A 21,823-nucleotide genomic window follows, 5' to 3' on the forward strand; every position below is an offset into this window, starting at 1 on the left:
TGTTCATTCATCAATTTCATCATTTCATCACTCATCCCCATCTTCGCAAATTAGCCAAGAGGCACAAAACGCGAAGTAAAATAAACTAAATCAATCAATCAATCAATCCAATCCTGATTGCCCTGTCTGCGTACAAAGTGGATTTAAAAGAAAAACTGCAAAATTAAGGTAATATTGAAACATTAATACTTTGGGAATGTGTAACATTAAAGCAAACCGGAAACAGATTGTACTTATTTATTTTTCTTGTTACTTATCACTGCAGCCATGCAAGAATGTTGGGACTTCATGGAATAAGATGCCTTGCCCAGAAATGCAACTCATTTTTCCACAAAGTGGATAATTTGATACGTAAATTCTTTAGGAAAACATCACTTCCCTGTTTTTTCTTTTCAGCTTGACAAAAAACACTTAAGTATTTTGGAACAAAAAAAAAGTTTATTTGAGAGGAAAAAATGGACTTCGATCAATGTTGTGGGAGCTTTCCAATTAGAACCATGTGGCGCAGTGGTTGCGTCATTGCCTTGTAATCAAGAGGTCCCAGGTTCGATACCGGGTGGAGGCACATAGTGGTTTGGATCTCACTTTAAACTGTAGGCCCAGTCCCGATTAGCCTTCCTGTGCATAAAGTGGACTTAAAACACCAACTTAATCAATCAAATTAGAATCGTGTGTGATTTTATGTTCAATAACTTTTTATGTTTTCTGTTTTTAAGGAAAATGTTTTGTACAGCACGGGAAGACTTCACTTCATAAAAGTCCATGCTCCTTGGAACTTACTTGCTAGCACTGCTGAGGCAATTAGATTAAAGGTTCCCATTAGGGTTAGTATTTTCTCCAGTATCTTATAAGTAGTAGTATAATTGACTACTTGTAGTTTGCAGTTTAAATGAGAATAAAAGCTTCTATGATGACTAGAGCCCGGAAGTTTGGCAAAATGCCTGTTTTTATCTACTGCATATATTGATAAAATTTTTCTGGATATAAGTTTTTTATGTTGTTTCGAATGTTTTAGAAGCATTTTCATTTTGCCTATTTTGCCTATTTGGGACCCCACTGCCTATTTTTAATTATAATGCCCTTTTTTGCCCTTTTCAATGAAATTTGAACATTTTTTTAAAAAAATGTGTAAATAAATTATTTTTCTCCCAAAAAACGTTGTTGGCATTTATTTTTCTTCCGTTTATTATGTGAATAATTTTCGCCTTATTTAAGTAATATTGAACTCACGTATGTTTCAACATTGCTGAAGGAGAAAAGTGTGTTTAAAAAAAATAGTATTTTATGCTGAGTTAAGATATTGCCTTTCCGTCAACATGTCCTTGTGAATGATTGACTGCTGAAAACCTGTTGCAGAACACCTGCACAATTACATCATCACGTCCAGCATCCGTGTCAGGAGGTTATTGACAAGAAACAGAACTAATGCCCAAGGGCCTTTGCATGGATTCCAAAATCAAGTTCTCTATCTTTAGTTTAGTTCTGCACTTTGGAAGGAAAGGATCGTGTAGTTGTCATCATGCCGAAATTTAGTGTGCTATTAAGTGGTAAGTTACATGGTTACGTGCATGAATTTGGTTGGTCAATAGCTCAGTTATTCTCAAATTCCCTACTTCTGCTCTGGCCAGATGGTGCACATCATGATGACATGTTACTTTTTATCAGTGATGCAGCTCCCTATATAAAGAAGGCTGCCATAGCATTGAAAATTCTCTTCCCGAACATGCTTCATATCACATGTGTAGCCCACGCAATGCACAGAATCGCAGAAAAAGTTAGTGTTGCACCCAGAAGTAGACAGGTTGATTTCGAACACAAAGAAGATATTTCTGAAATCTCCCTCTCGAACCCGAACATTTTAGGAAGTTGCACCTGAGCTTAGTTTACCTCCGCAACCAGTCTTGACGAGATGGGGAACCTGGATATCAGCAGCTATATATTATGCTAACCACCTTGAAAAATCAGTGAGGTGATCGATACTCTTCCAGAAAATGAAGCGGCTTCAATTTGTGAAGTGAAAAAACTCCTGTGCTATTCAGAACTGAAGAATGAACTGTAGTTTATTTTTGCACATTATGGTGCATTGCCAGAGACAATTACAAAGCTAGAAAAAAAGAGGTGAGACTCTTGTAGCATACATGAAAATCTTCGAGGAATCTATGCAGCAGATGATGGAAGTGTCAGGAGAAAAGGGGTCAGTTGTTGTGGAAAAGTGCAAATGAGTAGTGAGTGCAAATGATGACTTGAAACAATTGAAAACAATTTGTGATATTCTAAAAGGTGAAAATGCTGTTATCGAAATGAGTCCAGTTACATTTGCTTATTTTATGTATGCTTCATTAACATTTTGCCAGAAATTATAGATAAAAGTAAGTGACTTTCAAATGTGCCTTTTTCAGTTTATTTTGCCTTTTTTCCCATTTTTAGTGCCCATTTTCCACATTATAAATGCCTTTTTGCCTGCCTATTTTAACGAAAATAAATGCCTGAACTTCCGGGCTCTAATGATGACGTATCTATTTTATACATTCCTTTGTTTTCATGCTTCTTGGCAGGGGAACAACATATTTACATGCGTCCATATATTACTTACATTTGACACAAGGCAATGTCTTTCACTTTATGCTGGAAAATAATTATAAGATATACCATTCTGATTTCATCACTTAAGAAACTAAAGATTGAATGTAGTAATGAAGCATAAGAGCCATATTTCTCCAGTTGTTAGGGCATCTGTCTGCCACACAGAGGCCCGGATTTGGTTCCCTTGATTTACTTAGGTAGGAATGTTTCTGACAAAAATACATATACCATATTTACGCATGTATAATTATATTATAATGTACACCACCCAGGTTTTTGATGGGAAAAAGCGACAAACATTTATATCTCATATATAATGCACAGTACAATTCAGGTTCAAGAAATGGCTAGGTCATAAAGCTATGTCAATTAAGAGCAAATTGCATCATACCTATTCATAGGGTTACCAGACGTCCAGTTTTTCCCGGACATATCCTACATTTTAGCCTTATGTCTGGCATCCAGGAGGAATTTGAAAAATATCTTAAATGTCCTACATTTTGAGCGTCACATAATATTAATTACGAAAATACGTGTTTCAGTTGAACAATGATAAGTCATGCAAGTTACAAGTATGTGGACTGCACTCCCAAGCTCAAACCAGTACAAACCTTTTACAAACTTTACTCATGAGTCCGTTGTGCTGATGTTTGAAATTTTGACTTAAAGTCCTACATTTTGGGACAGCATGTCCTACTTTTCCCTTATAGTGATATGGTAACCCTACCTATTCATTGAGTCACCTGTTGCTATGTAAATCAAGAGGAGAATATCACAGAACCAAGCCAACTATCCCCCTCCCTCCACTGTATTTCTGTAGTAGGAGAAGTGAGATCAAATAAGTGTATGAATTTACAGGAAGTTATTTTCTATTATTTCTTGCCCAACAAATACCTCTGATACGCATCCCATGTAACGGGAGTTGAATGATGGAATTTTACAAGTATGATGCCGCTTTTGTCAATGCCTTAAAAAGGCTCTAATACAAAGTGAAAAATCATGGGAAACAGCCGTTTCACTTTTATAGTTTTTTTTTTATTATTTATTTATTATTACAAATGAAATCCAACCTAGTAACTTGTATTTGCGCCTGATGATATATACGTGTTATATGCAGTAACATAGAGAAAGCATGTATGGTATCATGTTGCCCTTCTGAATTATTCCATGTATAATACGCACAGTTTTGGGGGCAAAAATTTGGGAAAAAGTATGCATTATACATGAGTAAATACAGTAATAATATTGTGGAAAGTTAAGCAAAACATACAAGCTTGAACAGGATTTGAATCTAGGCCTCTGGTACCATTTCATTGCTCGACCAACTGAGCTACCAAGGCACCTTTGGTTTCGCATAATTTTGTCACTTCCACTCTTTTACCTCTGAACCGACACATCAGGTGAAATCAGTCTGGCTCGATAGCTCAGTTGGCAGAGCAATGGCAGGGTGTGCCAGAGACTCTGTTTCAAGTCCTGGTTGAACCTGCATTTTTCACTTAACTTTCTATTTATATTTTGGAAATGAGGGGCACAGTAGTAGATACATACAGAGATATCACCAAAATCAAGAAAACACATGCCGTCATGCACTTCCTGCATGAGCTAAATATCGATAGCAGACAAGCTCACAACTCACCACACTTGGATTTCCATACTACAACAGTTAATGCTGGGCAATAGCAGAGGACACAGACGCAGACGGACAGTTGACAACAGTGCACCTAGCAGCAACCAGAGAACTAACAATAGAAGCATGTCAAGCAACAGCGCAGAAAGTTTCAACAAGGATGGTGGCCACTGTAATTAATAGAAGGAGACCAGTTTCTCTATTTTTAACTTTCTACATAGTATGTCTCCTGCATCTTCCAATCACGAAGTAACACTAGCATAGTAGCAGAGTACTGAAGGTAAAGGTAAAGGTAAAAAAAGGGTAAAGTGTTCCCCTGTGCATAGCACCGTGCCATGAAGGCGTATAGGGGGTGTGGGGGTAACGCCCCACACTTTCTTGATCCGGTCGTGAGTGGGGGTGATGTGATCAGCATCACGCCCCTGACTGCCTTTACCCCCCAGGGTTTCCCCCAGGTACCCATGTTATTCGACGCTGGGTGGGCTCCGGGGCCGCTTCCATCGAGTACTGACAACTTTTCTTTGTTTTATTCAACCTCCAATTAATATTGAAAACATTTGGGCCAATTCAATAAAAAAATCTTGTTTCTGAAATTTACTATTAATGTGCATCCTAAAATGTAAACAGAACTTACGGAGCACACAACATGATAATTTAAGGGCAGTTGTCTGCATGAAGGAGTTGCAGTGAAACGTTACAGCTCCCATTTCAATAATTATAGTACTTTGGTAGAATAGATGATATTCATCGAACAACTTCCCTCACAATTCATTGCACGAAAGCATGCCCGTGGCAATGATTCCAGCAAACGTTTCACAGCACAGGCGGAGCGTGTTGAAAACACATTTGATAAGCATTGCGCTCACAGCTGATTCAAGGTACAAATATAATGATTATAAACCAAATGTAGACTTTCACATTAGATTATATACGAAACGTAGACTTCAACAATGACCAGGGTATCTAAGAAGCTGCTATTTGCCACAAAACAACGTTGTATAAAGCTGTGTAACATGAAAAAAGTACAGGACTATGGAGCCTGTTTCTAATGGAATCAATCGGACCTATCCTATAGTGCAATGGCTAATGCTATCCCCTTGTAATCGAAGGATCCGAAATTGGATTCCCGCTGGAGGGAATTTTAAAGAAAATTAAAAATATATTTTTTTAAAAAAGTGAATTAAAACAAACTTTGTCTCGTGAAAATGATAATTTATAGAAATGTTCCAAAGTACAAAATTGTGTACTATATTTTTTAAGGCCATAATGTATCACTGTCACTTTTCGTATGTGTATTGAAGCAGGCATAGAAGATATGCTGAAAAGTGTATACAAATATACACATACTGCAAACACATCCACTGATTGATAAGCAGCATTTCAAATTTTCTGTGAACATTATTAGAGATCGATCGTACAGCAACCACACACGTTGCAAAGCATGCAGATGTAAAGAGTAACACAAAAGTCATATAACGCTAGACATAAACACCATACTTGCCTTTCAAATACGTTTCATATTTCACCCCGGATTGGAAAAATCATGCCATCTTAACCACCGACGAAACTGTATAAAAATATGATGTTCTCGCACAATTAATACATAAACAATGGCGCACACACACACACATACACAATCCATTAACTTACCAAAAGAAAACTTCATTTGAAAATATACAATAATAGTAATTCAATTAAAAATTTAAAATATCGGGTCAATTTCATGCACATAGCATATGCTCCGCTTCAAGCTTGCTATCGCTTGCCGGACTGAGTGCCGGAGCACGTGTTGTTTGACCAGATTTCCTATCATGCTCTCCGCCGCTGACGTCACATTGAATATGATCCATTAAGTTCTGCCTGCATGTGGAAGAGCATGGGAAGTGTAGTCATGTTGAAACTTAATATTATGTTGTCTTCCAGTATCACAAGCCACTAAGGACAGAGACTTGGGGTGGTCGTTTGTGCAAGAAGTTCCATCTGAAAAACATCTGTGCTCAGGATATACCATATCTGGCTGCATCTTTCTATAGTGCTCGATTTTATCAAAGGGATTTTAATAGGTAAAATTGGCTTTGTAAAGAAATAAGATATTCATTATAGAAGAATCTGATACAGTAGTGTACTTTCTCTCCCCCCTTCCTAAATCATAAAAATGTTGAGTTGATTCTGTGGTAGTGCTAGGATTTCTGAAAGCTCAAAAAAATATTTAAACCACCCCTCTGCCTTGCCACTCCCACTGACACAATGTTGTTAGCTTTACTTTACAAAAATTCAAGGAATGTTTAGATGCGTTTTTGAGTGAGTAAGAAGTTGTGCACAGTAACAAGCAAAATTTAATGCTACAAATCATAGAGAAGTGAGAAGAGGAGATAAGAGATTGGTGAAAGTATCTTCACGATCATCCTCTAAAGAGAGGGATGATATCTTACATGAATGTCACATTTCTTAAAGAGATCAGTACGTATATTGTACAGGAAGATCAGAGTCGTTAAACTAGAAAGGAATAAAACCGATTTAAAAGCTCCTTGCCAGAATTTGTCAACACCTGGTAAATGGAGATGTAAACAAACAAAGACATGATATGGATAAGTGCATATTACAAAGAAATATCCATGAACTGTTTAAAATGAAAAGAAAAGTTCCTAGAATATTGAAACCTTGAGTAATTGCGAAGGAAGAAATTAATTATCAGGGCAGGTTGGAATCTCTACGAAACTTAATGCATCAAATAGGCTTTATAGTTAAAAAGTGCAAACACACTCACTTAGCTCTCATTGAATGATGCAACATTACGGTTTGGAAAGCAAATATCTTTGTGCTATCAATAGATTCCGTAATGAAATGAGGTCTGTGGTTTATATTGACAAAGCCTGGATTCATCTGAATTACAAAATCTAGAAATGCTGGTAGAGTGAAGATGCATCACAAACCATAGTCGGAGGCAGAGAATAATCATCAGCATGCTGGGGGTTCCATGCACATTGTTCCAAATGCACTGGATATCTTCCAGGCCAAAACAACTTTCGACAATTATCACGATGAGATGAATTCCACGAACTTTGAGAAGTGGTTACATCAAAAAATTATTCCCAGTTTCCCACCTAGATCTGTTGTTATGGACAATGCCTCCTACCACTCAATTCAAGCCAAGAAAGCCCAAAACACAAAAAATAAGAAACAAGAAATTCAAGAATGGTTGTTATCACAACATATCACATTTGATGTGGAACAAGCAAAGTCAGAATTGTTACTGAAAGTTAAAATAAACTTCTCGGTCCCATATATCGAGCTTACACAATTTTTAAAACCACAGTCACCATGTCCTTAGACTTCCACCATATCACTGTAACTTGAACCCTATTGAGTATATATAGAGCACCATCAAGTATAAGAGTAGCCTCACAAAATGTCAATTCCAATTTAAGAGAAATTAGGGCCCTTACCGAAAGTGCAATAGACACTATTGCAGTACAGGAATGGAATAGTATGTGCCAGCATGCTATTTGTTTAGGAAAAAAGTACCTTGAAAAAGTACCAGATTCTTGAAGTAATAGTCCAAATGTGAATTATAAAACTGCAATCAAATTCTGAAAGTTGTGATGAAGATGGTGTCAGTGATGACATAAGCTCAAATTTTGGATCTTTCCAGCATAGACATTTGCAATTTACCTTCAGACCAATAAAGGACATGAACTCAAAAGGTTTTTTTTTCCTCCGAAGTATATACTTTATATAATTTAGAGTATTAACAGTGAACAACTTCAGAAACAACACATCACAAAACACATGAACAGTACAATAAAAGGCACTTTAAAAGTTTGTCCAAGCTGGTTGAGAGACTGCGAAGATTTCACGTCATAGAAAACAACCACTAATTACCACAGGATTGTGTTTCCTTTTTGGCATATGCTAAAGGAAAAATAGATCAGGATGTTAAGGAAGGTGTGTACACCTGACTAACGACATGAATAATCTCAACGACAATTTTTGTGGAAATCTTTATCTATCATGGTATAACATGGTGAAACTTTAAAAAAATAATTAAAAAAATTTCCTTCAGCCAACAATATCAATAACCAAGAACTTACCAACACTGCAAGACAACAATGATATCTTCCGGCAGACACAGCAAGTAGCGTCAGCAGAACTACAACGGTGTCTTCTTCGCCATCTCTCTACCAGCCGTGATGATGGAGTCAAAAGCTTGGACAAATTTTTAAAGTGTCTTTTATCATGTTCGTGTGTTTTGTGTTGTTTTTAACTAGTATTGGTATTGTGTTGAAATTTGATATATCATGAAGAGGTGGCATTATTGACGTAATGCAATAGAATCAGCAGCTAAAGAAAGTATAGGATACCATAAACCAAGAAAAAGTAAGCCATGGTTTGATAATGAATGTCATAATCTAATAGAAATAAGAAATCAGGCTAGACTTAGGTGGTTAAATAACTCGGATGATACAAATCTAAGCAATTATAATAGAATAAAGCGAGAAGTTAACCGCACGTTTAGAAGTAAAAAAAGAGATTACTTGAAAAGCAAAATTAACGAAATTGAAACAAACAGCAAAAATAAAAATATCAGAGATTTATATAAAGGTGTAAATGAATTTAGAAAGGGGTGGCAACCTAAAGTAAACTTGATAAAAGATAAAGACGGTGATTTTCTAGCTGACCCAAGCGATATTCTAAATAGATGGAAGAACTACTTTAATGACCTTTTAAATGTCCATGTAGGAGATAAATCAGAAGTAAATGAAGTACACACAGCAGAACCTTTAGTTCCAGAACCAAACTTGACTGAAGTTAAAGATGCTATTAAAAGGCTAAAGAATAACAAAGCACCTGGCATTGATTTAATACCAGCTGAGTTAATTAAATATGGTGGAAATTCATTAATATGTCAAATTCATAAATTAATTTGTTTAATATGGAATAAAGAAGAAATCCCTCAACAGTGGAAAGAATCCATAATTGTTCCTGTGTTTAAAAAAGGTGATAAAATGAACTGCAATAATTACCGTGGAATTTCTCTACTCTCAACAACATACAAAATATTGTCTAACATTCTTTTAACAAGACTAACCCCATATGCTAATGAAATTATAGGTGATTATCAATGTGGATTTAAACGTAACAGATCAACTACAGATCAAATTTTTCACATCAGACAGACACTTGAAAAAAAGTGGGAATATAATCAAAATGTCCATCAGCTATTCATTGATTTCAAAAAAGCATATGATTCGGTCAAAAGAGATAAATTATATAATATATTAGTAGAGTTTGGAATACCTAAGAAGCTTGTTAGTATGATAAAAATATGCACCAGTGAAACAGAAAGTAAAATTCGTGTGGGTAATAATATGTCTGACAAATTTATAATTCATGATGGGTTGAAACAAGGAGATGCATTATCTCCATTGCTCTTTAATTTTGCCTTAGAATATGCTGTAAGGAAGGTAAAAGAAACTAAAGAAGGACTAAAATTAAATGGTGTGACTCAGTTGTTAGCATATGCAGATGATGTAGACTTACTGGGGGATGATATAAATACGATTAAGAATAATGCTAAAATATTTTTCAAAACTGCTAAAGAGATAGGTTTGGAAGTTAACAAAGAGAAAACTAAATATATGCTTACAGGCCGAAACCAAGTGTTAGGTAATAATCAAAATCTAATTATTGATAACAACTCGTTTGAACCAGTTTCCAAATTCAAATACTTAGGAGTAATATTAACAAATGAAAATTATATTAAAGAGGAAATAAAAAGTAGGCTTAATTCAGGAAATGCATGTTACTTCTCTCTTCATAAACTTTTGTCTTCTCGTTTAATATCTAAGAAACTAAAAGTTAAAATATACAAAACAGTAATTTTGCCTGTAGTATTATATGGGTGTGAAACTTGGTCCCTTACATTGAAAGAGGAACATAAATTGAGAGTATTTGAAAATAAGATCCTTAGGAAAATATTTGGACCTAAAAGGGATGAGGAGACAGGTGAGTGGAGAAGGTTACATAATTCAGAACTACATAATTTGTATTCATGTCCAGATATTATTAGAATAATTAAATCAAGAAGACTTAGGTGGGCAGGCCATGTGGCACGAATGGGAGAGGAAAGAGGAGCTTACAGGATTCTTGTTGGGAAACCAGATGGTAAGAGACCTGTAGGAAGGCCAAGACGAAGATGGAGGGACAACGTTGAGATAGACCTAAAGGAAATCGGTAGGGATGGAAGAGAGTATATAGATCTTGCTCAAGATAGGGACAGATGGAAGGCCTGTGTTGCTGCAGCCATGAACCTTCGGGTTTAGGAAGGCTAGAGAGTTAGTTTTCATGAAGAGGTGGGTGTGTTTTATCTTTAGTGGTTTTCTTTATTCTGTGTTGTTTGAATTACCACACCTAGAACCAGAATTTAATGTTTGACTCACATACCTGTTTGCTTACCAACCTTGCATGGCAAATATTCATTTCTAGATTTGGCAAGACTGAGAAATCACATGTTTCTGTCATCCCTTCCCTGGCCTTAGTGTTACTGAGCTCTCACCCCCTTGACTTAAATATTCGGCACTAGTGCCATTCTTTCAAAAACGATGATGGATCTATACTTTGAACCAATACTAATGCTTGAACATTGTAACAGCCAGAAGTTGTTCTGAATATTTACAAATATTAATCTACAAATATTCTATTATAATTACGACTGCCTAAGTCTACCCCAGTTTTATTTTAAATTACACATGAGAAACTGGAATATTAAAATAGCCATATTTTCATTATGAAATTCACTTTGCCATACGATGTTGTTGAAAAATATCTGTAGCCGATCTCTGTGGCAAAGTGGTTAGCACAGCATGCTACAACGCCAGGAGTCTCTGGTTTGAATTTCAGCTTGGACATGTTTTTTTTTTTTTGTGAGTGTCCCTTCATCATATCATCACTCATCCTCATCTTCACACTTAGCCAAACGTAGCAGAAAAGTGAAGAAAAATAAACCAAATCAATCAAAAAGCAAAATATCCAGGATAGTTTGATTGTGAAAGTGTCACACTGCTATTTTTGTAACCCTTCAAGATACCTTGATGCCAGAAAAGTATGTCAGCTATCAGCGACTATATTCGAACTAATATTTTCTTATCGAGATATCATTTGTATCATCCCAACCTTATTGAATTCTTTGATATTTTATGACATATTTACCTGGTAAATATTTTGGCAGTTGATTTTTCTGAAACAAAAACCATATAATGTTGCGTGGCTGGATAAGAATGGATTGATCTATTTATACTATTTTTAGCTCTCAAAGTACCGGGTGGCCAGAATTAAAGTTACCCAACTCAGATCCCTCTGTACCCTGTTTGAGGCATCGTAGAACTGAAATTTGGTGAATCCACTATGCAGACCATGGGGAAGAGGATGGCGATAAAAAAAGAAAATAGTTCAATTTTCTGCCACCAGGTTAAAATGTGGTGCTGTACTTCCATGATGGGTTGTAATAATGACGTAAACTGCTCCAATTGGTTATGGATTTGCCTTTACCTTGCAATCTTGCAATAAACGAGAGATTATTTTCTCGCAACTTCCAGCCACTAACAAATGTCCTAATTAATAACTCAGCTAAATCACTTAATGTGAGTGCTGAACATAAGTTCGGAAGTGATCACCATGCCATTAAATAAGAAAGAACATGCATTGCTGGTGAAGTTGTTTTATCAGAACGGTAGTAATAGTGCAGCTGCACTGCGAAATTATCGTCTTGCAAAAGGACTTGGAAAGGCGCCCATGACGACGCATGGGTTAACAAAGATGATCAAGAAATTTGAAGAGACTGGAGATCTGAGTGTTGCAGCAGGAAGGGACCACCGGCCGATTGCAGAAGAAGTTGTCACCGAAGTGGCTGTTGCAGTGGCAGATAGAGCCTCTTGTTCCCAATATTGGAGCAGTTTCCGTCATTATTACAACCTATCATTGAAGTACAGCGACACATTTCAACCTGGTGGCGGAAAATTGAACTATTTTTTTTTATTGTCATCCATGGTCTGCATAGTGGATTCACCAAATTTCAGAGTTCTACGATGCCTCAAACAGGCTACAGAGGGCTCTGAGTTGGGTAACTTTAATTCTGGCCACCCGATAGTTAAACAACATAAATTCATAATTTACTCTGATAAGCTTACTTTTCATTTTTCCATGCAAATTTTCTTTGTGATCGATTTCGCCACCCGTCTGGTGACTTCGTCAGGCATGTACTGTCTTGCTGTAATTAGTAATTTGCTTACGTGTATTTATTATACTACTGCAACTTTTATTCCTCAAACATGAATAAATTCATACATACATAGAAATTTTACGTTTTTATAGGTACATAGGAAGTGAGAACAAAAGGACATTTTTTACCACCACTCAACGCATTAGAATGGTGCATATGATCCTGTCTTCAGTTGTTTATGGTGACACGAGAGCAGGAGAGGTTGGCTACCAACAATTGTTGGAAGCAGGTGCTTTTCAGGCAGCTTATGCACTTCATGATGTAAGTATCCAGAGTGGAGCTCCCACACGTTCTATTTTTAGCATGTAATTGTGTTGACATGAGCATAATGAAAGTAAATTATGAACATTCTGTGATGGTGATATGCACAATTAAGTTTTAATTTTCAGAGTTTAATTAATTAATTATTATGCATTAAAATATAAGGTAAAATAATAAAAACAATGAATCCAGTTAATTTACAGTATCTATTGCGGTGCAGTAATTGTGAGTATTTTTGAAAATTATGAGAGAAAATTTAAATAAGTTCAAATATATTACTTCGTTTTGGTGTGGTGTAGTAAATGCAGTAAAAATATCATCTGAAATAAATTTGGATTTCAGTGATCCCCTTTCTTTTGCCTGACTGATTTTGAAGGTCCACTGCATTCTTTACACTTGGCTGACAGAGAGAGTTGATTTTGTCACCACTAACTCACCCTTGTCTCTCTCCCACACACATACTCACACTCCTTCTCTCCCCCTCCCTCTCTGTATGTAATTATCCTCCACTTGCCTCATTATTGTCACTATGTTAAACCATACAAGCATCTCCACCTATTCCCAAAGCTCAGCTAAACATTCTCAACCTTGCGAGTAAATTTACTTACTACAATGTGAGCATGAAGTGTACTGGAGATGATGGGAATCATGCACTTTGGTCAGTTGCATTTATGGGCATGAGGGCATAGGGTGTGGAGGGTGGTTCTGAGATTGCTAGTGTGAGGGCACAGAACTTCAGATTTGTCTGGAAAGATAACCAATAGTATCTGGATCACTGTGAAGGTGAGGAGAAGGGAATGAATAGGTATGTTTGATTTTTTACTTTTGTTGATACTAGTATGAGTTAGTGCAGGAGCATTAAGTAGGTGGATATGAGGAGTGTGCTAACTAACATAGATGCTTACTAAGAATTTTATCATAATTTATTTTTATTTACTCCATGAAAAGTGCTTGATTATTCACACAGTGATGATGCATGTCAATTGTTTTCTTCTAGGGAGATTTTCTACCAGAATGGGATGGGTTTATGCCCAAATTTCCCTTAAACAGGCGGCAAATTCTGTATGCCTACTGGGCTCAGTTTGGGTTGTGGTATAAGGACCAGCCATTGCATCACATAAGAGAATATTTTGGTGAAAAAATAGCCATGTACTTTGCAATGATTGGTGAGTACTTCAAATTGCCATTTGTATCTTATTTCTTCTCACCTCTCAGGCTCCTTAGTTAAGGCCAACCACATGATCTTTCCAGCAGAGATTCTAGATTCAACATATTGCATAACACACATTACTTTGTGTGTCCCTCATCATTGATCCTCATCATTGCAATTAGCCTAAAGAGACAGAAAAGAAACAGAACGTATTAAAAAAGAATATACTTTCTTATAACATTGCAACGATACTTCACACTGAATATATATTGTACGCGAAGGATGAGCAGACTAACACAATTTTAGAATTAAATTGCAAGTCCTCAGCGCTCAACTGGGTTTCATAATGTTATTATACTTACATTGCAAGATTTAAGCAACACAACTCAACTTCCAAAATATTATTTCACTTTATAACATTTGATATAAACTCATTTTTCGATTTTTAACACAAGACATTTTTAATTCAATCTTCTTACATATATAACAAAAACGAATCGGAATCAACAACTTAAAACAAATATCGACAATGATACAGCGTTCTTAATCTCAATAGTTCCCTGTTAATTTTATAAACTTGTACGCAATCGAAATAAAGTAAATATTGGTTATTTGTGAATGTAGAAGACAGTCACATAGTCCCCCCACTCTGTATAGAAAACTACTCGAGGGATCAAACATTTTATGATCACCCTGTATGTTATCCAAAATGTGCAGATCACAAGGAGTTTTCTCAAGACATAAAAATTATGGGTCAAATTATGAGGCATATATAATTCACACACACGTGAAACAATACTTAGTAATAGCCTTGCAGAACCCACTCTCCTTGTTGGCTAAACTAATTAATATAAATAATATACAAAATACTGAGTCATTACAAAACTCTTCAGTACATTGATAAACAACTTGCCTCAAATTATCATTATTTGATCCCTATATATATTTTCATTAACCTTGATTTGGTTAAACCCTGCCTGATCCCTGCATAATATTTAGACATACAATAATATGCGACAAGTTTACTAATAAACATTCTCCTCAAAGTAGCACATTTCACAACCATAGTGACTGACTTCCACATATCATTCTACAATCACAATGAGATACATTTATGCTTAAATAGAACAATGTAATTATTAAATTCAATTAACATCAATTAACTTCGTCACAATTGCTTCCCAATAACTGATTTTTCTTCTTCTCGGAACAGTTGAACATTTTTAAATTAGAGAAATTTACCTTTCCATAATTTTCACCATGTAAAGTGCATAAAGATGCGAAATTTCCTTTAACTTCTTTTACCATAAATGGTCCAATATATAATTGAAATAACTTATGAATTTGTTTATCCAGTTTAGAACTCATTTGTCGATTTCTTGCCAACACTAATTGTCCTGGTTTCAGTTTAACTGCATTGGGAGCATTCCTTATTTTTGATTTATTCTTCTTCCTCTTTGAATTTATCTCTGCCAAATATAATTTTTCCTTCCATGGCAACTTCCGCATTTCCTCAGGCCAATTGAGTTCAGATGTTATGGAGTCTCGGATTTCTTCGTGCAAGAATAATTCATTCGGTGTAAAACCGGTTATGCTCGAACAGGAGTTATTTACTAATTTTATAACCTTATCGATCTTAAGTGACCATGTGGTGTGATCACGATGACAAAATAATCTTAGTAATCTTACAATTTCCTTATTATACCTCTCTATGGGATTAGCTTTGGGATTGTAAGACGTTGTTGTTAAATGAATTATTCCTTTTGATATCAGATACAACTTCCATTCTTTGGAAGTGAACTGGCTACCACAATCGGACAGAAGGATTTTGCACACAGGATAATGCTTGAAATAACCATCCTCAAAACGATTAACAATCTCTCTAGTAGTGGCCTTTCTCAGAGGATAAATCATAATGTATTTTGACATAATATCCACTATAGTCAACAAATATTCGTAACATTTAGATTTGGGAAGTTTTCCAATAAGATCTACTGATAGAAATTTGTGAGGCTGAGTAGATAATATATGGTATTCGTCCCGAAATATTGGCTGGCTTATTGACTTACATTTTGCACATTCCAAGCAATCTCTTAGATAACGTCGAATACTTCTTCTCATGCGAGGCCAATAGTAAACTTTCTGACACTGTGCTAAAACTTTATCATATCCAAAGTGACCTTTTAAATCATGGACTTTATGCAGCACTAAGGGAATAAGTTCCTCAGGAACAAAAATTTTACATCTTTCCTCAGGCTTTGCTCTGTAGAACAGAATATCTTCATGTAGAAAATATTTACTTGACATTCTATGCAATGAGTCATCCTTAAGTGAATTTATAATACGATTACAGGTCTCATCTGACCTTTGTGCAGAGCACCACATATTTGAGACTTCCTCCTGTTTAAAATCTAGTATCACTTGATTTATATACAAATATTCTCCAGATATTTTATTATATTCACTCACTGGGAACCTGCTCAAAGTGTCAGCTATAAAATTAGAGGAACCTGACACGTGATGAAAGGTAAAATCATAGGACTGTAATTTCAGTGCCCATCTCGTTAAACGAGGGTTCAATGACTTTGCAGTTTCCAATCAGGAAAGTGACTTATGATCAGAGTATATGCGGAAATGCCTTCCCTTAAGGTATATCGAAAATTTTTCTACTGCAAAAAGAATAGCTAAACACTCTAGTTCATGAGTACTGTAAGTCGCCTCTGTACCACGAAGTGTACGACTGGCATATTGAATGACACGTGTTTCATCACTTGCTTCTTGCCACAGTACACTTCCTAATCCTTTCTGACTAGCATCAACGGATATAGAAAATTCCAAACTGAAATCCGGCTGTCGTAGGGCTGGGGCAGCGACTAATGCATTCTTTAACTTAACGAAAGCTTCCTGATGTATCGGAGTCCATTCATAAATAGTATCCTTACGTAACAGGCTGTATAATGGTGTGACTATATGCGAGTAGTTAGGAATAAATCGGCTTCTCCAGTTCGCCAACCCAATGAATTTTCTCAGTGATTTCTTATTGTTTGGGACTGGAAATTGTAACAATGCTGCGTCCTTAGAATGATCCACTTTAATTTTTGTGCCAGATATTACATGTCCAAGAAACAGAATTTCTTCCTGGAAAAACTTGCACTTTGCAAACTTAATGGACATATTTGCCTTTCGAAGAACCTGCAATGTATACTCCAAATGTTTGAAATGTTCACTAGCAGTCGAACTAAAAATAAGAATATCGTCAATATATACCAACACAAAAGAACTGGTTTCCGGTCCAAAAAGGTTGTTCATGTGATCCATAAACACAGACACAGCTGATTTAATACCAAAAGGTAAATAACAGAAAACGTGCTGGCGCCCTCTATATGAAAAAGCCGTATATGGATAGGAGTCTGGAGTTAGCGGAATCTGGAAATATCCACATGATAAATCAATCGAACTAAAGAATGTAGCACCATGAAAGTGTTGCAGAAGTTCAGTTATGGGTTCGACTTGAGTGAGGGGGGAAATCACATGCTGATTCAAACGACGAAAGTCTACCACTGGACGCCATTCTCCATTTGCCTTTGGAACTATGTGCAATGGATTGAGGTAAGGGGACGACATTTCTTTTATAATGCCCCAGTTCTTCCACTTATTCAATTCACTCTCCAAAGCTGTCCTTTTAGCAAAAGGAACCGGATAAATTGGAGCACGAATTGGTAAATCAGTATCCAACATTATCTTGTATGGTTCAACATGAGCGGGTCTAGGCTTATTCGAAAACTGTGTTCTATATTTTAATAGCAACTCACGTAAGAGCGCTTGCTGACGTGAGGAGAGTTTACTACAATTTTGTACTGTTGATACAATTTTCTCTTCAGTTACTATGTAGATTTCTTCGGAATCTGTGTTCATTGGCAAATTTTCTGCCGTAATGCAGTGAACCCTTTTATCAACATGCTGATCGTTAGACTTCAGTCGATACAAAGACTGTGTCACCTCTTGTTTTGCAGGAGATACCAATGTAACTTCTTCCTGTCTAAAATTCAGTATAGCTTTATATTGCCTAAGGAATGGTATACCTAAAATTATATCTGCATGTAATTGTTTTAACACAAACATTTCCAACGGAAAAATCTCCGACTGTATTGAAAGGTGAAGGATTTTCCTACCAACAACTCGAAATTTTTGCTGTCCAGCAAATGGTAATAATTTTACCTGATCTATCGATTCCAATCTCGCACTTTGTACAATGGACTTTATACTACACCATAATTCGTAACTCATTAGATTACATTGACTTCCACTGTCAATAATACATCGAATTGTTAAATTACAAATAGACCCAAAAATAACAGGTTGATCAGTAATAGGAAATGGTACACCACTATCATCCATGGTCCAAGTGGGTTCCTCTTCGTACCATTCCAATTGGAAAAACACTGCTAGCTGGTCATTGTTTTTAAAATTATCATATACAGGAAAAATATTTGTAATTTGTGACTGAACATTTTGTGAACCATATTCTGTGTTAAAACTTGCAACACAGCCCTCTGTATTATCACTGCGAGTAAATCGGGCTACATTTACCCACGGCGTTCGTTTGACTGTGACTCCATCGCTGGTTGTATTAATTCTTTAACTTGTGTTTCCCTGGGATCAAATGAAACAGCGTTTTCATTCAATCGGCTACCTGAAATAGCATTACTGTTATGAGAAGCGAATGATTGTTTACAGGGCTGACGACAATTACAACATAAATTTACTTCACTGATTAAACCTTGACTATTGTTCGGGGAATAAGGCAAACAAGCCACATTAGGATCTGAATTGGACCTCGTTTGTAGATAACCTTGCCTTGTATTAGAACGTCTATCATTCTGTGGTGTCGCACTGTCTCGTCTAAATTGGGTATTGTTATAACTTCTGTTATTTGCATTTAAGTTTCTTCTAAAGAACTGTTGATTGCCATAATTATTTTGATTCCTTCTTCTGAATGTAAAGTCCTGACGCCGATCAGAATTGTCATTTACATTTTGCCCTCTATTATACGAGTTACCATCGGATGTAGAACCAAAATTAGAATCTCTATTGTTGCGAGAAAACTGTCTATTATTCCTTTGATTAGGATTTTGCTCGCTGTTCCTTGGTTGTGTGTTGACTGTCTGAACTTTGTACTTTTGTTTATCTCTGAAATCTGACACATTTGAATCCTTAGTAAACCTGGATGTTCTCACTTCAAAATCACTAGGCAAATCACACTTCTTACTAGATCTGGTCTTTATCAAATCCAGTCTCTTCAGTAAATTAATAACGTCGTCAACCTTAGTTAAGCCAGCACCTAATATCGTCTGTGCCGTAATTGATGGAAACTGATTAATCAAAATGTCTATGACTTCTGCATCTTTAGGACGCTCTACCAAATTATAATATGTTGAATAAGTACGAGTGGCAAACGCCTCCATGCTCATGCCGCTATTTTGATCATACTTTCTGTTCCTCAATTCTGACAACTGAGCCTGCGTCAATGAGTATGAAGTGTACTGGTTGAGAAACTCATGTACAAAATGTTTATATGTCATAAAGGAATCCACGTGCGTATTGTACCATCCCTCGGCTGGTCCTTGAAAACAATTCCGAATACATTCCAATCTTTGAACGTTTGGAATCTGAAGCAAATCCAAATGTGAAGTTAAGGTTTTAATAAACTTCCTTGGGCTAGATTTCTCTGGATTTCCAGAAAATTTAGGTAACATATTCAACTCATTCAGCCGTAGATACTTTCGTGGCTGTTCCTTAGAAGTAGATGGTTTATTTGTATCAGAATCAATGATAGTAGCGTGCTTATGATGCTTCGTGTTGTAATTAGGTTTAAATCGTTTGCCAGAAGTTCCTTGCGAATTATATCTAGTTTTGTTTACTTCAGACATATCAGAGTCTATATTGCTAGATTCTGAAGCATTATTTGCTGGATCAACAAGACTAACATGTGAAATTTTATGAGGCTTCTTTAATCGAGAATTTCGCACATTAACTGGTGAAGTAGGAGCTGACAAATTAGATTTAGGATTTCCTGTAGATTTGCGTTTTCCTGACATATGCAATGGAAAAGATTCATCTTCTGAAGCACTGGAAGATGACAAGGATAAAGATACAGGATGCTCTGGATTACGTGATATTTCAGTAATGTTGCCATTGTTCCCTGCAGCTTTATGGATTGTTGAAGTATTAGTCATCAGCAGTTTAGCTGTTACATCACTTAATCGTGCTTCACAGATCTCAACACGTTGAATTAAACCTTCATTATTATTTTCCCTAATCTGGCTGATAACATTCCACTGCTCGTTTACCTGCAAACCCAATCCAGCAACACTATCTTCTAACTTACGAATGCTGTTGGTATTCGCTTCACCAGATATATTCAACTGTTGGAAATTTTCATCCAACACTTTAACGTGTCCCTTTATTTGATCATTTGCTGTTTGGCAAGCTTCAGCAACCTGCGCAATCTCCATCCGGAGTGAGTTGCCCAACTCCTTAACAGTGTTGTTCATATTTTCCATACACTTCACCGTTCTGTCTTCAAGTTCTGCAAACTGCTCTTTCTGAGATTTCTCATGCTCTGACAATTGCTCTCTCTGAGATTTCTCCAGCTCTGACAACTGCTCTTTCAACTGCTCTCTTTGAGATTTCTCCAGCTCTGACAACTGCTCTCTCTGAGATTTCTCAAGCTCTGACAACTGCTCTTTCTGAGATGACAACTGCTCTTTCTGAGATTTTTCAAGCTCAGACAACTGCTCTTTCTGAGATGACAACTGCTCTTTCTGAGATTTTTCAAGCTCAGACAACTGCTCTTTCTGAGATGACAACTGCTCTTTCTGAGATTTTTCAAGCTCAGACAACTTTTGCCTTACGCTGTCATTCGATTCCTTCAATTCCCGAAACATGACCAATAATTGAGCATTAAAATCTGAAGTACCCGTAGGTAATGGCACGATAGGAACATTCTTCGTTGTCATTGCACTAATTTGTATTCACGACAACAGAACGAAAATATGAAGTACACAAAGGAAGGGACACTAATAAGTCTAAAATTTATAATTCTTCAGTGTAACCAAATTCCCGCACACTGGCCACCAATTTCTTGCAACGATACTTCACACTGAATATATATTGTACGCGAAGGATGAGCAGACTAACACAATTTTAGAATTAAATTGCAAGTCCTCAGCGCTCAACTGGGTTTCATAATGTTATTATACTTACATTGCAAGATTTAAGCAACACAACTCAACTTCCAAAATATTATTTCACTTTATAACATTTGATATAAACTCATTTTTCGATTTTTAACACAAGACATTTTTAATTCAATCTTCTTACATATATAACAAAAACGAATCGGAATCAACAACTTAAAACAAATATCGACAATGATACAGCGTTCTTAATCTCAATAGTTCCCTGTTAATTTTATAAACTTGTACGCAATCGAAATAAAGTAAATATTGGTTATTTGTGAATGTAGAAGACAGTCACAACATTCACCATATGAGACAATGCTGACCATGCGAAACCAAGCAACTGGGGAAACGTTTCAGTCAAGCCACATCCCAAGATCTTCAGGTTCGCAATATGTTTACAGCAACTAAAGAATGCATGCTCCGCTTGAAGTAAAAGAATGCTGACTCAAAACTTCAGCTTATCACCGGCTGAATGCAACTTTCACGCTCTTCAAAACTTAGCATGGGATGAAGTAAAAATATACGTACCGACACGACTCGAAATATGCCAAAGATTAGTTGAGATGAAAAGTTTATTTTCACTAAGAGTAACATAACCTTTAATGTTCTTCTATTTTTCAAAATATGTACTCATAACATTTAATGTTCTTCTATTTTTCAAAATATGTACTCAGTCAGTC

The 21,823-nt window shown here is 36.1% G+C and overlaps 1 protein-coding gene across 5 annotated transcripts in view; it reads left to right on the forward strand.

The window, feature by feature from the left end:
- The window catches only part of LOC145998824 (anoctamin-7-like), a 137,627-nt gene that overhangs the window by 48,283 nt on the left and 67,521 nt on the right, over nt 1-21,823 (forward strand). For all 5 annotated transcript variants that reach the window (XM_083135476.1, XM_083135475.1, XM_083135478.1 and 2 more), the window contains 4 exons: nt 717-824; nt 6,134-6,273; nt 12,581-12,749; nt 13,747-13,915. In XM_083135476.1, the coding sequence (XP_082991602.1) occupies nt 717-824; nt 6,134-6,273; nt 12,581-12,749; nt 13,747-13,915 (586 nt within the window). The remainder of the gene's footprint in view (nt 1-716; nt 825-6,133; nt 6,274-12,580; nt 12,750-13,746; nt 13,916-21,823) is intronic.

Source organism: Lepisma saccharinum, chromosome 14 (assembly GCF_977018435.1).
Source record: "Lepisma saccharinum chromosome 14, izLepSacc3.1, whole genome shotgun sequence".
NCBI lineage: Eukaryota > Metazoa > Arthropoda > Insecta > Zygentoma > Lepismatidae > Lepisma > Lepisma saccharinum.